Source organism: Pristiophorus japonicus, chromosome 18, assembly GCF_044704955.1.
Source record: "Pristiophorus japonicus isolate sPriJap1 chromosome 18, sPriJap1.hap1, whole genome shotgun sequence".
NCBI lineage: Eukaryota > Metazoa > Chordata > Chondrichthyes > Pristiophoridae > Pristiophorus > Pristiophorus japonicus.
In genome coordinates this window covers 47,736,957-47,754,812 of record NC_091994.1, presented here as the reverse complement: position 1 = coordinate 47,754,812, position 17,856 = coordinate 47,736,957, and the positions used below count along the sequence as shown (strand labels likewise).

The 17,856-nt window shown below is 41.9% G+C and overlaps 1 protein-coding gene across 1 annotated transcript in view; it reads left to right on the top strand.

The window, feature by feature from the left end:
• Positions 1 to 1,142: 1,142 nt before the first annotated feature.
• LOC139228696 (ELAV-like protein 1) overlaps positions 1,143 to 17,856 on the top strand; it is a 29,900-nt gene continuing 13,186 nt past the window's right edge. The window contains exons 1-4 of the mRNA XM_070859957.1: positions 1,143 to 1,335; positions 7,493 to 7,720; positions 15,241 to 15,344; positions 16,324 to 16,477. Coding sequence (XP_070716058.1) covers positions 7,510 to 7,720; positions 15,241 to 15,344; positions 16,324 to 16,477 — 469 coding nt within the window. The 5' untranslated portion in view covers positions 1,143 to 1,335; positions 7,493 to 7,509. The remainder of the gene's footprint in view (positions 1,336 to 7,492; positions 7,721 to 15,240; positions 15,345 to 16,323; positions 16,478 to 17,856) is intronic.

Genomic DNA, 17,856 nt, shown 5'->3' with positions numbered 1-17,856 from the left:
AGGCTTTGAGGGTGTCATTGTAATGTTTCCGCTGCCCACCGTTGGCTCGTTTGCCGTGAAGGAGCTCCGCATAGAGCACTTGTTTTGGGAGTCTTGTGTCTGGCATGCGAACTATGTGGCCTGCCCAGCGAAGCTGATCGAGTGTGGTCATTTAATACACATTAAATGGTAGTATATTGTCTGCCTGTATGATACTGGACACGCTGTAATTACACCCGCCTGCCAGTGATGGTGCTACAGGCCCTTCACGGGGGTGGGGGGCGGGGTGGAGATGCGCTTCTGGCGTGACGAGTTTACATAGGCAATTTTCGTTATAAATAAAGACACAAGAATTTAGAATTGAAAAATTATAGGAAGCAGGTACAGATGCTAGATTTTTAAAATACTGTTTAAACAGGAGTATAAATCAAAACAATAAGCAACCCTTGGAGAACTATTCTGGAGAAGCCGAATACAAACAGGACAACTATAAAGTATTCTCTGGAAGGAAGACGTCAGTGATATTTTGCCCACACTTAGTGTAATTCAGTACATTTTTGACTGGTCAATTTTGAAACTAGTGTCAAGGAAGAAATCAATAACTCACAGTCCGACCGGTTGTAGAAAGTGAGCTTTATCACCCAGACACAACAGTAGCTGCAAACAGAGAACTATTCTGGTGATCTTAAAACAAAAACAATCCAAAAGGACGGGCAATATACAATACATACCAGGGAGAATCAGCAATTTAAAAAATCTCAATATTCGAAATTAAACATTTATTTTAAAAAAGAGCTTTTCTACAACTTGCGGTAAGTTCGGTGATATTTCCACTCGATTCTCAGCAAACAACCATTTTAACACCTACCCCAGGGCGAAGAGCAACCACAATCAGCCGCTCCCAACTTCAACCGAGCCGCAAATGCTTGTCTACGCCGCCCCCTCTGCTCTTGTGGACTCGCCCCTCAACATGGGCGTCAGCGCCGGCAGCAGGTTCGCCGCACTCGTCGGCTCTTTTGACCAATAGTGATGGCGTACGAAGGGTCGATCATGGCGCGCGGTGTGATTGACGTTGATCGCAACCAATCGCGTGATTGCCGAGGCGGAACAGCGGTGTGATGGGCAGTCGCTTTAGCCAATGGAGGAGCGCGGGGCGGGTCTCAAGCGCGATGTTCTGTGCGCGCGGAGGCGGCTGAGCGCGGGGTTGACTTTGTTTGATTTTAACGGATTTTTTTTTCGCGTCTCCTTTGCCCGGGTTTTTTCTCCCCCCGCCCCCCCCCCCTCAGCTCGAGTCCCGGAGAGAATCCAGCGCCGCCCGGCACCTTCACCCCGTACCGACTGCGGGGCTCCGACAGTGTAAGTGCGGATAGATCGGCCGAGAAAGTGAAAGCCGGCACGGACCGGGAAACAGGCCCGGGCCATGCGGCATTGGGGCCTGAGCTTGCTACACGCTAGGCCTCGGCGTTGAGCTGGTTCCCTGGAGATAAAAAGGGGGTGGTACGGTTAGGAAAGGCCAAGGTGCAGTGGTTGTTTGTGGGGAGTAAAGGCCGTGGTTTGTCGGGATTGAAGCGGGAAGAGAGAGATTAAAGCTCGGAGCTTTCTAACAGCGGTTCAGCAACTCATAAATCGTGGCCGAGGATGTGAGCCGGTGGGGGTAGGCCCTTGGATAAAATGCGAGGGTTGTAAGATGGAGGCGGCAAGGAAAAGGCTGGAGGCCTCCGGCGAGCGGGATATTGAGGCCCCGGCGGCTCCAGTCCCGACCGCTTGGTTTCAATGGGAGAAAGGGGGATGGAGGAGCGCACCGCTGCATCCGACAGAACAATGCGCCCACACCACTCCGGGCCAGCAGCTTTTGTACCCAACACTCAAATCATTTCATTGCATAAAGCCCTTTAAACTCGTATTAAGAGCGTAAATAAACCTTTCATCATGATTTAGGGAAAACATAGTCTAAACTAAAACTCCAAATATTTGTAATGCCTTAATTAAATATTTTGCCTTATAATTCCCACACGTCTATCAAACAAAGTTACATTTCCCAGCTATTGATTTCTCCCCCAATACCTCACCTTCCATCAGTTGGTTATTTCCCAAGCTTCCATATCTGGTACGGTGCAACCGATTGCAGAGGGTTTGCATGCTTGAATGGCTATGTAGGCACACATTGTTTACCAAGTAAAGGTAGATGAAGCATTTTCAATCTTTTTTTTTCGGTTTTCCCCTTTATCTGCAGCTATCCAGTTCACACACATGCATTGAGATAATGGTGTAATGTTTCAACTACACTTGTTTTTTTCCAAATAGTACTGGAATGCACAAAATCCAAATTTGCACTTTGCTGTGTAAAAACTATTGAAATGGTGAAATTCCGACAGCTTTAATGCTACACTTTTTTTCCCATAAGGATGGTATTTGGTTTGTATTCATTGAATTTTGGTAAGAACTGAATGCAACAAAAACTGTTCTCAAACTTTTCCAGTGACTTGAATATAGATCCGATACTATGAAGTGCAATAGTTCATATTGGAAAATGTGGCAGCCATTTTATATACAGCAAGATCCCATAAACAGGAATGAGATGAATGATCAATTAAGTTGTCATTGGTATTGATGGTTGAGGCTGCAATATTGGTCAGGCCACTGAGTGAGCCATTGAATCTCTAATGTTCATTCGCACAATGGATGGGACCTTTGACTTTGCAGCAGTCCTTCAATGCATTGGAATTCTGGCCTAAATGATGTGCTTTAAGACAGTGTTAAGATTGGTGAATGTTTTCTGGGGACTTGTTTGTCCGTAAATTTGTTGTGATTTTGACTTTTCTATCTACTCCTATTGACTAATTTTAATTCATTAAACCCGATGAACTTTTTGGATGCCCATACATTTATTTTAAGGGTGGCTACTGTGCTGATAACCAAGGTTTGTACTTGGTCAAATTTCAGAATTCCTGTTACTTGTTGATGTGTATAATGGAGCACACTAAGCCGGAGCAGTTAAAAGATTCTGCGGTTTCCATTGGGAGACTTGCTCCACATTAGTGAAATGCACACCTTTTCAGGATCCTGATTCTTTTCCCATAAATACAATGTTAATCTGGTTAGATACACAACTTCAGCTTGCATTTATATAGCGCCTTTAAAGTAGTAAAAGGCGCTTCACGGGTGTGAAAAGACAAAGAATTTGACACCGAGCCACATAAGGAGAAATTAAGGCAGACTTGGTCAAAGAGGTAGGTTTTAAGGAGTGTCTTGAAGGAGGAAAGAGAAGCGGGAGGGAATGCCAGAGCTTAGGGCCTAGATAGCTGAAGGCACGGCTACCAGTAGTTGAGCGATTATAATCAGGGATGCTCAAGAGGGTAGAATTGGAGGAGCGCAGATATCGTGGTGTGGGGGTGGGGGCGCGGCTGGAGGAGGTTGTGGAGATATGGGAGGGGGGGTTGCGAGGCCATGGAGGGATTTGAAAATGAGGATATGAATTTTTAAATCAACCCGTTGCTTAACCTACGCCAATGTAGATTAGCACGCACAGAGGTGAATGGGATTTGGTATGACTTCGGACACGGGCAGCATGTTTTGGATAACCTCAAGTTTACATAGGGTAGAATGTGGGAGGGCAGCCAGGAGTGCATTGGAAACATTGGTTTGAAGCATGGATCTTTAGTTTCTGGTGGCCAATTCCATAATTTAAGTGTACACAGTGCATTGTCCCAAGCAGACAACTTATTTCACCACTTGTAAATCAAAGCCACCAGGGTTAATCATTACAGGTGTTAAGCCTGAGTGACTGCATCAGCAAGAACGTAGATTTTCTTTTCCTCTTTTGAATCCCGGTCTTGAGACAATTGAAACCATTTGAGACGGTGAATAGTGAGCCAGTTAAATGAAATTTGGTCCCCATGGTAATTTTAGATGGTAAAATCACCTTTGTTGCCTGCTGTTACTGTACTTGTCAAGCCAGAAAGAATTTCCTCAGGAGCATTTTGAACTGCTTAAAATGTTTGAATGCCATAGTGTCAAATGTGCAGTAACCAGCTGGTGTTGCGTTCAACAATGCGCCTCACTGACCATTCCAAACATGCTTCTCTTTAAAATGCTGAGGTGCAGAAATCTCTGGATCTGTGCTGAGGCAATTTCTTTGATTTGAAAGGTAAAGTTGTAGCAGTCAGAGTACAAAGGCAGGGTCTTTCTTTTGCGGTGTGAAGTTGGCGAGTGTAACAGATTGGTATTTTTTAAAATGGTTCTCTATTTAGTGGCTTTGTTCATAATCTTGTTGTTCCCTGTTAAACTAAAAAGGAAAAAAATCTAAATGCTGAAATAAAAACAGAAAATACTAGAAATATACAGCTGATCAGTCAGCATCAGTAAAGTCAAAAGACATGTTATTAACGATTTGGGTTTGCAACCCCTTTCTGTTCCCTGACACATGGCTTCAATGGCAATTAAACGCACAGCCTGTTTCACAGAGATCTCACAAATTGATGAGGGAAGCCTATCTAATTCATCCTTCCATGGGAACCTTGACCATGTAACTGCCGCTTGAGTAATTCCAGAGTTTTTGCCGACACTGTGAAAAAGTGCTTCCTGACACCAGTCCTGAGCTTATCGTTTATCAGTTTGTACCTAGCCTCACAGTCCTGCAGTCATGGTTTAATTAGTGCTCAGGATTAACATTTTCTATTACACTTGTGGTACCTAAGATTTCCCTTGTGTGCCTCTATTCAATACCATAGACTCATGGTGTTCCAACTGGCTAAAATGATGTGGTTAAGTGGACTGCTGTAATTAAACTAATATACTGATAGTAACTGAAATATTTTTGGGGGAGGAATGATATGAGTAAAATCTTATAAAAATAGAACATTTTTCTGCATACGGGCAGACATTCAGTGGCTTTTAAATTGGCATTATATAATCTCCAAGCTGAAGTTAATGTTGGTACTACCCATGTTCATGTAGCTGTTTATATTTTGTAATTTTTTATGGGCATGGAGAGTGCAATTAATTTGCATTTGTATAGTACCTTTAATGTAGAAAACATCCAAAATGACTTGTGGGGCGGTAAGAGGAGATACACATAGCTAAAGGGAACATGAAATGAGTCATGTGAGGGTAGGTCGGAAATGCACAAAAGACCATCAGAGTATTGGAGGGTGCAGAAGAGAATACAAGGATGGTGATGGTGGCGGTTGCAGAGACAGATACAGGACTGAGGACAAGGATTTTAAATGCAATCTGTTAGGGAGCTGGGTGCTGGTGTAGATCAGAGAGGCAGGCAGCTGAATTTTGAACATGTTGGAGTAGTTTGGAGGGTGGGAGCTGGCAAGGAGGATATTGGAGGGATTTTTTTACTTAACCCAAACGTTATCCTGGGCCCTTAATGACAAATAGAATTAATAGGTCTGTGTGTATAAATTATCATTTTGCTAATTTTCCTCTTCAGAAGCTGCTTTAAAATGTATTTAATTGCAGTGATTATTTTAACTTTGATCCTAAATTTCTCCAAAGTGGACACTTGCTTATATGGTCATGTCACAAAACAAAAATTAAAGCATGCTCATCACTTTTGAAACGCATATCTTTCAAATTTTAAAGTAATGTCCTGTACTTCATTTTCAGTTTTGTGCTAAAAACTGTTTTAATGCAGATGTTTTAAGTCTCAGATTGGCACAGAGCTGAAGAAAAACGAAGCTTCTAGTTCACAATAGGTTACTAGACGGTAAAACAGTGTGAAGGAAAGAGAGTTGAATGTTGAAAGTAAATGGGAGGGGCAGGTTAGAGGACTAGATGGTGGAGTTGCTGTAGTGATCTTGGCTCACCAAGCAGGTCCTGGCCTTTGATCAGTGTCTGGGTGATCCTTCCAATTGGGCTGGCAGAAAAATGAGGCGGGAGGGCTATTAAAATGACATACTACCCTGCATAAGCCCGCTTTTTGTCAGTTTTTCACAGCAGATTAGTTTTGGAAAAGTGAATAAATCCTTCTTTGGGTGAAGGCAAGAGTGCAGTGGTTTTTGGCAGCAGTGATGAACAGAATAAACGAAGACTATATTTCAGTTCTGGTCATTCCTCCTGGTTATCACAATTTTTTTCGCTCCCATTTTCTTTTGGTTGTGGTCCAAAATCTTTCACCCTCACGTGTAAATTTTGCAAGCTATACAGAATGTTTAGACGTAGAGGAGACACAAGGAACTCTGATGGGATTTATATGCCACAAATAGACTGACCTGGTAATTCATGTATCTGTTCTCGTAGTTCAATATAAATTATATCCCATAGCACTTCAGGTTTTATATATACTGGGCCTCAGGTAAGTAATTTATATTGTTACATGGAACATTGCTGGTTCTGGTGAAAATAATGTAACCAGTTTTTTTTCTATTGGTACCTTTTTCTGAACTATACTTTGATCTCCAGGCAAAATACACTTTTTGGCAAGATAATATAATGTAGGATAAATAATATTGTTTTCAGAAGGGTTTAGTAGTTTAAAGTGTAGTTTAAAGCTCACTAAAGAAATTATGAATTGCTTTACTGTGACACACCTCTTGCAAAGAATATTGTTTTGTGTCGGCCGTGGCTCAGTGGGTAGCACTCACCTTTGAGTCAGAAGGCTGTGGGTTTAAGCCCCATTCCAGAGACTTGAGCACAAAATCTAAGCTGATACTCCAGTGCAGTACCGAAGGAGTGCTGCACTGATCAGTGGTGCTGTCTTTCAGATTAAAAAAATCCCATAGCACTGTTTCGAAGAGGAGCAGGGGAGTTATTCCTGGTGTCTTAGCCAATATTTATCCCTCATTCAACAGCACTAAGATTATCTGGTCATTATCACATTGCTGTTTGTGGGAGCTTGCTGTGTGCAAATTGGCTGTCGCGTTTCCTACATTACAACAGTGGCTACACTCATTGTAAAGCGCTTTGGGGTGTCTGGTGGTCTTGAAAGGCACTATATAAATGCAAGTCTTTCCAACAGAAGGATTACAAATGCGGTGCATTACATGGTCTGGCACTTTTGACCAATTTCCCATGTGTATTCTGTTAACCGATGCACAAGAGAAAACAAATGTTGTCATTTGTCTTATTTTGAGGACATGACAGGGGAGATTACATTTAAGTCAATATGCCACATGTATGATGTTCTTAATTCATAATCTTTAATACCAGCAGTGAAGATCCTATAACCAACAGTACACCCTAGTGTTCTTTAGTTCAGAATGAGTTCTCTAGCCACCAACTAGGTTTGGAAGATCAAAATTTATAGTTGTAGCATTGATTACGTTTTCACAGTTCAAATGTTAGTGGTATGCAGATTGCACACCATTACACTCACTATTGCAGCTGACTGAAAAAGATCGTTCTGACATCAATTCAACGCACACTTGATCCAGGGCTTGGTGCACACTATTGCATTGTTTGCAGTTCCTCTAGTTCACCAGTATTGTTGGTTCTGGGGATCTTGGTTTATGAGTTGGCTCTTTCCCTGACTATGATGTATTTGTATGCTTTATTCTTTTCACAGGTGAGCTCTTTTGTGAAATGTCAAACGACCAATCTTGCTACAGTAACGGTTACCAAGCAGAGCTTGATCTCATGGCTGAGGAATGCAAGGATCATGGGGATGACAATGCAAGAACCAACTTAATTGTTAACTACCTGCCTCAGAACATGACGCAGGATGAGCTGCGAAGCCTTTTCGGTAGCATAGGCGAGGTGGAGTCTGCCAAGCTCATCCGCGACAAGGTCGCAGGTAAGGACCTTTAAGGTAAAGCCGCAGCCATTGCTGCTTTTTTATTCTTAGATAATAAGATTTCTTAGCAAATCTCTGGTAGCCGCTTGGATTAATATTTTTTCTTCTGAATTTACTTGAACTTGGAGCTAGTTCTTGGAATTTTGCATTAAGCATAGCCGAATGTGAGACATTTCTCATCTAGTTAAGTGGGGAGCAGCATAAATTGGTATGCTGCCACTAACACCTCAAGAACTTGTTTGGGGGATTACCACTTGCTCGTTTTCTTCTAGGCTGTGATTGCATTTGTAAATGGTGATGAGTTGCGAAATGCAAGTCTGTTTGGTGCAGTATCGTTTTGTCCAATATAAACAATTGTACCTTGTTTTGAGGGGGGGGGTTGATGTGTAGTAAATAATAGCTGGAAGGCTCTGACACAAGGTAACGGAGACTTGTGTCATCCGTGTATCTGAACAGTTAATCCTGGCTGGAGAAATTGATACAACGTGCATTACTTTTCAGTGCATTGAGTTTGGGAGATGTGGTTTATCTAATTTACCCAGTTGTCCAGTCAAATTGCATCTGCCATAAATGGAACCCACTCATTGTACCATTATCTTAGGGGCTCAGTATAGTTGTAGTGATGTGACAGAGTATTAAGTACAGGCTGTAAAAGTGAGCCTGAGAAATAAGTACTTTTGAGGGTTACCAAGATGGGAAGGTGGTGGTGTAAGCTGTGAGAGGGATGCTAGGAGGCTGCAGGGTGACTTGGACAGGTTAGGTGAGTGGGAAAATGCATGGCAAATGCAGTATAATGTGGATAAATGTGAGGTTATCCACTTTGGGGGCAAAAATACGAAGGCAGAATATTATCTGAATGGGGGCAGATTAGGAAAGGGGGAGGTGCAACGAGACCTGGGTGTCATGGTACATCAGTCATTGAAAGTTGGCATGCAGGTACAGCAGGCGGTGAAGAAGGCAAATGGTATGTTGGCATTCATAGCTAGGGGATTTGAGTATAGGAGCAGGGAGGTCTTACTGAAATTGTACAGGGCTTTGGTGAGGCCTCACCTGGAATATTGTGTTCAGTTTTGGTCTCCTAATCTGAGGAAGGACGTTCTTGCTATTGAGGGAGTGCAGCGAAGGTTCACCAGACTGATTCCTGGGATGGCGGGACTGACATATGAGGAGAGACTGGATCAACTGGGCCTTTTATACATTGGAGTTTAGAAGGATGAGAGGGGATCTCATAGAAACATACAAGATTCTGATGGGACGGGACAGGTTAGATGCGGGTAGAATGTTCCCGATGTTGGGGAAGTCCAGAACCAGGCGACACAGTTTTAGGCCTTTTAGGACTGAGATGAGGAGAAACTTCTTCACTGAGAGTTGTTAACCTATGGAATTCCCTGCCACAGAGAGTTGTTGATGCCAGTTCATTGGATATATTCAAGAGGGAGTTAGATATGGCCCTTACGGCGAAGGGGATCAAGGGGTATGGAGAGAAAGCAGGAAAGGGGTACTGAGGGAATGATCAGCCATGATCTTATTGAATGGTGGTGCAGGCTCGAAGGGCCGAATGGCCTACTCCTGCACCTATTTTCTATGTTTCTATGACAAGGGTGTCAACATGGCTATAATGGAATAATGTGCCTTTGATTATGTCTTCGTTCTAAAATGCAGAGGACTTGCACTGTTTTATAGATTTCTGTGGATTCAATAGTTGAATAATTTTGATGCTGTATTTAGGAAGACAACACTTTTAGATGTACAGGTGAGACTGAATGAGGGAGAATAAGAAGTGTTTAATGCAGTGCTGTATAAAGTGATTACTGTGTGATTTTGATTCTGGAATCTTGCAAAATTTACATTACTATCTCAGTTTGAAAGTGAGCTGTACAGAGCAACAAGGATTTGTTCCTTGGTGTCAGCACCATTCTTGCTGAAATCTGCTAAGAGGTGGCATAACTGGGTGAGGGATCTCTTGTAGTTTGGTTTTAATATTTGACTTCATTTACTGAAGAAAAGTTTAATTCATTTTTTTCAATAATTGGAAGTACAATGTAGACAATTTGAAGCTTTCAATTTGTAAACCAATTGACTCTTGTTGCAATTCATATACTGTTGATTTTCCATCCTTGACAATTAATTCATAAGGGACTTCATATCTAAAGTCTTGTGCTTCTATTCAGTTAACAGTTCTGGATCTATATTGGCAGCTACTGATTAGTATGTTGATAACTCGAGACATTTTTACACTGTTGGTGGAAGTTGAAACTCTCGACCTCTTGAGTGCTGCTGTCCCATTTTAAGTGCACCTGTGTGTCACAGATTCCAATGGAGAACCAATAGAAACAGTCCTTTGTTTTCCACACACTTATTTTCTCCTACATTCAAAGTGAGGTCCCAGGTGCCATCAAGGTTTGGAGTTTGCTTTAGTTTATTATTGTGTGCTATTGATTGTAGGAGCACTGCCATGTCATCAGTGTAAACGTAGCTTATGCAAGTTCATAGCATAACCAAGTTTAGGTGTTAAGTTTTAAACAGGACTTTCCAGTATTGCAAGCATTTTTCTCCCGTCTCCTTTCTCCCTGAAGTTACTATTTGATAAACATTCTGTTAGATGGTATCTGTAATGGATGCCACCTCCCAGAATATTTTTGCGAAAATTGGGCAGATATACCAGCACTTCTGCGAGTCTATTAGTGGCCCAACAATTCTGGAAGGAAAAAATAGCCAACCTTTAAAAGAATACAGAGTATGGAATAGTGGTTAACACATGAGGTGGTTTTTACACTGAGTGCAGCAAGCAAAGGGAGACATGTTAAGCTTCTCTGATCCAATAGCATTGTATACACGTTAAAATATGCATTATAATTCTGCCTTCTGGATAAGATAAATGGTTTTAGTAATGCAAATCTTAGGCGCTGGATCTGCATGTTTGCTATTTGTGGGGTTGGGTTTGAAAGGCAATATAACTATAAAAACTAAAAACATCTTTAATGTTTTTATCTTGAAGTACTTTTCACACTTAGTCTGTTAATCATTAAAGGCAGTTCATTATTTTTGTGATGGATGTTCAATTTAGTGCCTTGTTTCTTTCTCTCACAGCTGCACTATTTCCATCCATCTTAGTACAGCCTTAATATGGTTTATTGAGGGCGGTTTTAATTCTTCAGTTGGTATACGTATTGTTTGTTGTGGCCCTAAGCCATACAGACCTGAATCTTAAGTTGGATCTCGAGATCTCCATCCTGGCATCGGGGAAGGGAAAAGATCACACCCTCATTCTCTTTCTCTTCCACCCCCCGCCCCCCCCTCCCCAGCGCACTTATTGTTAATAGACAAGATTATCCTGATCTGTGATGCTTCCTTCTCTTTCTCTCTTTTTAATCTCCTTCCCACCATCACCCTTTCCCAAAAGACCTCTGATTGCTGGCCAGCCTCAAAAGACGAATACATTTCGGATAAGGGGCTGGAATGCTAGCACTACCTGTGAAACTGTACAATAGGATGAGGAGAGGAAAGGGGACATAATTTTGAAATGGAATAAATAATTTTTCTGACTATTCTCCACAATCCACATTCTATATATTTTTATCCGGGTTGCTCCAGTGAAGGAGATTCTTCTATCTCGCCTAGATCCATTTGGATCCCTCCCCTTTGCTGTTAAGGTGGTGAACCGAAGGCCTCTGCCAGTGCTATCTTAGAGGTGTGTGGCAATGATCTCGTCTCCCTTTTCAGCAGAGGCAGCAGCTTCTTCCCAGCATGATTCATAAGGCAGCATAATGGATACCAAAGCATGCAGGCATTTACCATCTCTGGTGAATTGACTTCCTCCCACCTGTGACGCAAGTTATCCTGCCAAGCCACCCAGTTCTTGCACATCTTTAAACATTTCATAGTTAAACCATTTATGGAGCAGATGTTTTTCTGGTTTGTTCAGTAGGTAAATGTATCATGTGGGTGCAAGAGAGGTAAGTTCCATCTCTTCTATGCTGAATGAGCTTCCTTTCATTGGCGCTCCAGTGGGAAACTACAATTGGGTTCCTGTATTCTTTGCTTGGGAGGGAGGGAAATTAACCACTTTAATAAGGTAAGAATGACCCTAGTGTACATGTGTATAGTGGGAAAGACGATTGAAAATCTAAGTGGATTGCTGAGCTGACTTTCCTTCTCCTGAGGTTGCTGAGGCCAATTGTAACATTTCTTTCCACCCACCTCGACTGACATTCTCATAATGGACCCAATACTACTTGGTCTACTGTGATGTCCCACACTGCTTATTTACCCACTGAGCCATTGGTAAGAGCTGTGCAACATCTGCTACCCTTATTCAATTGCAAGAAATATATTCAAAGATATTCAATTAAATGTTTCTGATTCTAACTTTGCCATGTCTCCCTTCCAAAAGGAAAACTGTCATTGGATGCATTTAATCTTTTAATCCTTGTGCAACATGAAATTAATTTTAATTTTTAATTTTTAATTTTACTAAAGCCTATGGGCTCAATTTTCCCCAATGCCGTTTTTTGGCGTATTTGAAGAGTTATGCCCGTTTTCTGGCGGCTCGACTACACCAAAAAAAAGTTGAAAGTTTCCCCGTTTTAACTTGTGAATGTGGCCCGGCGCACATTGTCCTTAAGCTCTGGGTGGAGCCTAAGATGTGTGCCCAAAAGATCGGGTTGTCAGGGTAACAAGGGACACACTGCGGGCTGTGGCTGGAAAGTGAAACATACAAGACAATCTGGCCACCTGGCCAGCTCACAGCAACCTGCACAAGCACATTGCAGCTTACCAACATGAAAATATTAAAGAGTCTTTGTGCCAAAATTAAGCTGAATTAGAAAGGCTCCCGCCCCTGACCCCCCACCCCCCTTGCTGGTGCTTGGTGCTGCTCCTAGCCCAGGCCGAAAGCCCCAGATTAAAATTAATTCAAGATTAAAGACAAAAAGGAGATTGTTACAGTACTACAGAACCCATATGTAAAAGAGGTTATAATTGCCCACTCTCTCTGCCGCTGCTGTCCCGGCTGTGGAACTGGATCTTCTGCGCTGATTTTCTTACCTGTGCTGATTTTGTTAACTGTTCAGAAGGTTTTTCACCATCTTAAGAAAAATCGTAGTTGGCCAAACTTGCATCAATAGCCAGAATTGGCACGGGTGGCAGGTTACGACCCCAATGAGGTTTAAAAAAAAATCGTAACCTTAAAAAAAAACTAACCTAAGTGAATTACGCTAGCACAGAAACTTTGGGGAAACTTGGAGATTTTAATTTACTCTCAAAAAAACGGTGCAGATAATTGGGGAAAATTGAGCCCCATATGCCTATATTCAAAATGAACAGCACCTGTAATGTATTTAAATTGCAATATTGCTTTGCCTTTTTTAAACCCAATTTTTTAGTTTAAATGCAAGCATCTATCTTTGTAAATATTTGATGTTTATAGCATTGGTACCTAAATGGAACAGTGGATTCATGTATAAGTTTGGAGAAATCCTAATACTGAAATATTTGAATTTGTAATAATTCTAAACTAATGTGTAGACATGAAATAATTGGGAAACAATGACAAAAGTCTTTGTTTTAAAAAAAAATACTGAATACTTCATCCAATTGCTCATTCTTCACATGTGAGCCTAGACAGACAGTTGACGGACTGTTCAACTAATGAGAAAGGGGAGAACAGGGATCACGATCAAGTCTGTCCCTGTCGTCCCTGATATTCATATCGGCGATTACAGGGGATGAATTTACAGGAAAACAATTAGTGGAACTTTTCCACCCCCATTCCTGAACGGGCCTGTCATCGAAGCTGGAATAAAAGGAGAGCTGTTGTGCTCAGTACCGAAGCAGGCAGTGCATTCCATTGAGTCTTCCAGGACACTAAGGTAGATTAAGAGTCCTTTTATAGAAGTCACCAGAGGTAGTAATAATTATACTGAACACTTACATTCATAAATAGCCTTATGTCAAAATGAGTGATGTTTGGAGACAACAAATTACTTATTGCTTAGCTGATGAAGAGATGTGCAAATATAGCAAACTTGAGTGGTTTTTGAATAAGTTCAGAAAACCTCACCTGCTGCACTCATTCCTTTGTCTTTTCCTCAATTTCTGTCTGTATCCAGTGATCAGAAGTGGCACTGTTTCTATAGTGAATTTCTAAGCTGAGGAAGGAAGCTTTATGTAGTGCTGATTGTTTAATTTCAGCAGTGTGTAAAGCACTTTTTTGTTCTTCCCAGACAATTGTCTTCTGCCTGCATTTGGTCCCAGAACAGACTGACAAATAATTCCCTTTTGTAGTTGTAAGTTTTCTCTCTCTTTCAGTAGTCACTGTTCCTTTGTTGTTGTGATTGTTTGACCCCCTTCACAAGATTTTCTTCCATCTCTTTCCTTTTCACATCATGTACCACTTTTTAGCCGGGAGTGTGGCTGTCGCAGTATCCATCCAGCATTCTGTCAATGTTACTATAAGCTGGACATTAGGAAGCATATAATCCTTAATAGCCAGAAATGGCTCTCAAAATATTTCAGTGGAAGATAATGGAGAAAAAAAGTTTTAAAATAATGCCCAGCCACTCCGTGTATAACGAAACAAAAGCAAAATACTGCGGATTTCTGGAAATCTGAAATAACAGAAAATGCTGGAAATACTCAGCAAGTCAGACCTGTACACGTACATGTATTGTACCCCATTTAGATAGCAAAGCTTATCTGAATGGAAATGGTTTCATTAGGGTTCTGCTTTGTTTAGTTGTGGTGTAATTATCATTCCCATGTGATCGTTACATGCATGAAACTTGCTTAGTTTTATGAATTTCACAAAAATACAGTGAACAGTGTATTATAAAGAGTGTTCTCCCAGTGCCATCTTCTTTCCATTAAATGTGCCTGCAAGGGTGGACTGTCCAATGCTGCTTTTGTGCTTAGTTGGGTTTATTCTGCAGTTTCAGTTTGGTATGAAGTTGGATGACTAGTAATCAGACTTGCCTTATTCAATCAGTATAATGAATTCCGTACAATTTGTAGCACTAGTGTTGAACATATATTGCTGGCTTTGATCGTAGTGCAATTTGTATGCTGCGCATGTAAAAATTTGCACAGTGGATCAAGGGAGCAGGTGGTATGTTGTCTTTCAACTATTGATCCATGGCCAGGCTGACTTTTTATAGAAATTCTGGCGTTACATGAGAGTCCTGCTTCGTTCTGTTAATGTGACTTTTGGTACATATCTCCGCTCTAGGTTAAGTTAAGTTAAGGGGCTGGATTTTTGACACGGGATTTTATGTGCAGAGTGCACATTAAGAATATTAACACAAAGTGGGATAGAGGGTTTTGGAAATCTTATAACTATCAGTACTTTAATTTCTGACTTGTTTGTGTAAGCAGTTACTTTTACTTAATGCTGCTGACAAAACTTTGGGTCCCTGTGCAAATTACAGTTTAAATGGAAATGAGAATATTAGAAAATAAGAGTTCTTCCTTCTGGGGAGTTAGTAACTGGGATGTTGCTTACCAAACACCTCCTTTTTAAATAGGGCACAGCCTCGGATATGGGTTTGTGAATTATGTGGACGCCAAAGATGCAGAGAGAGCAATTAACACACTCAATGGTCTGAGGCTGCAGTCAAAAACCATAAAGGTAAGTGTCCTAGTACAATAACATTGTGCATGTTTCAGGGAATGTAGACATTTAAATCTTCTTCTTTCCCTTCCCCAGCTACACCCCTCGAAGTTGTTGAGTCGTGCTGTTCCATGGGTGCTTTGTCCTCTTCCCTAGCCCAGAGGAGGTAAAGCCAATTATGGCAACCTGCTGCGATCAAATAACTCGGTCAAACATCGCACCTTCCTGGTCTGTTTTGACTTGATTCCATGCTGGGCAATGTTTGTCAAATGAGCCATCGCGGTACTTGAATAGTAGATTATAGATGTGTTGTACAGAATTTCACCACTGATGAGGTTCAGATCTCATGTTGAAATAGTTGTTTATAAATAAAATTGTTCGTGGGTGTTGAAGTATTAACATGCAGCAGCAGAGTTCCCTGCAATAGTGCAGTTGAGCTTTTGATTAGAGGCGAAGTTCTTCCTTGAAGTAGGAGAAAAGGCCGAATGCCATCTTCTGTTTGTTTTGTGCACCTCCTTGGAACATGTGGGTCCTGAGATCATCAAGGGTATACATTTAGGGAGAAAAGGGGCCTGCTGGTTAGGAAGGCTCATATCCTCAACAAATTAAGTGCCAGCGAAGTTATCCAAAGGCAGTGTCCTCTAAAAAGATGCTCTCCAGTAAATCTGTTAACATTGACAAGTAAATCAATGAGCATATCTGCAAAGTCTCTAGTAGTCGGTGCTGTTACCAGATTTATTTAAAATTTTGGTACCAATAATCTATAGGAAAATTTGCATCTGATGCTAACAAGTGATCATCTCAAATTGCTTCCACCATTACTGCTAACATTGTAACCTAGTGTTTTATAGCTCAAAATGTGCTCTCCAGATACAGCCCAAGTTCAGGATGAAATCCGTTTTTCACAATTCAAGTAGACATAGAAGCATTTCATGCACCCAACGTTATGTTTTAGTAAACTGCTGATGCGAGCAATGGACATGATTTTGTTTGCAAGGTTTCATATGCCCGGCCGAGCTCCGATAGCATCAAGGATGCAAACCTGTATGTGAGCGGACTGCCAAAGACAATGACGCAGAAGGATTTAGAACAACTTTTTGGACGTTATGGTCGCATCATTACATCTCGTGTCCTCGTTGACCAAGTCACGGGTGGGTAATTTTTGCATTTTTGTCAACGATAAAAGGAATATATGTAAATGTGAATATAGGTGTAATTGTCTCTGAGCTTTTGTCTGGCTGCATAAAAGTGGACCTAACTAGCCCAGTCTAGTGTGCACCTCCATTAGAGGTGATCTCACTGAAACATAACAAAATTCTTATAGGGCTTGACAGGGTTGATGCAGAAAGGATGTTTCCCCTGGCTGGGGAGTCTAGGGTTCACAGTCTCAGAATAAGGGATCAGCCATTTAGGACTGAGAGAAATATCTTCACTCAGAGGGTGGTGCATCCCAGAGATCTGTAGACGCTGAGTATATTCAAGACAGAGATAGATAAATTTTGCATAATAAGGGAATCAAAGGATATGGGGATAGTGCAGTTGAGGTGGAATATCAGCCATGATCTTATTGAATGGCGGAGCAGGCTCGAGGAGCCGAATGGCCTACTTCTGCTCCTATTTCTTGTATGTTATTAGCTTGCTTAATCTCTGACCACTTCCTTGTATCGCTCTCCACCCACATACCCCTTCCCCCACCCAAACCCTACTTCTGCTTCCACCCCTGGGAAAAAACTTCAAATTCTCTTACAACTACACTTATGAAATCTGAACTGTCTAGCCTTTGGTCCTCCAGTCACCCTGACATTTCTGCTCAACTACACCCTCACCACCACCTTTGATGCCCTAGTCCCTATTAAAACCATTACTCTCTCTCACCTTGGTCGTTCCCCCTCGTATGGCCCTCATCTTCGCTCCCTCAAGTCCAAGAGGCGCAGACTTTACACAGATGGATGTAGCGGACAACTGGTTTAGCCATTCACCGCCAGGCTGGGGCACATAAAGCATTATCAGGACCGACTCTTGTTTGCCAAAACTGCTCACTATTCCAGGATCATTCTGGAATGCAAAGATAAACCCCGGCTTCTATTCTCCACTGCTAACCATCTTTTTAAACCCCTCTCCCCTGTCTCCATCACACTCCCCTCCAAAAACAAGTGCGAGGAGCTCATGGAGTTCTTTGTCTCAAAGATTGAGTCCATCCGATCAGCTGCCTCTGCCACTTCCCTTCCTTTCCCGAGCCCACCAGGCCAAACTTCCTCTAAAGTTCTCCCCTGCCCTAGCCCTGAACTCGCAACTTTCTCCAGTTTCACTCTGATCTCCCCTCTTGACCTCTCCAAGCTCATCTTGTCCATGAGACCCACTTCCTGCTCCCTTGCCCCTATTCCCACTAAACTGCTTCCATGTTAGCTGACATGGTTAACGATTCTCTCTCCTCAGGGACCGTCCCCCTCTCTTTCAAATCTGCCATCATCCCCCCTCTCAAAACAAACCAACTCTTGACGCCACTGTGCTTGCAAGATGCCGCCCCATC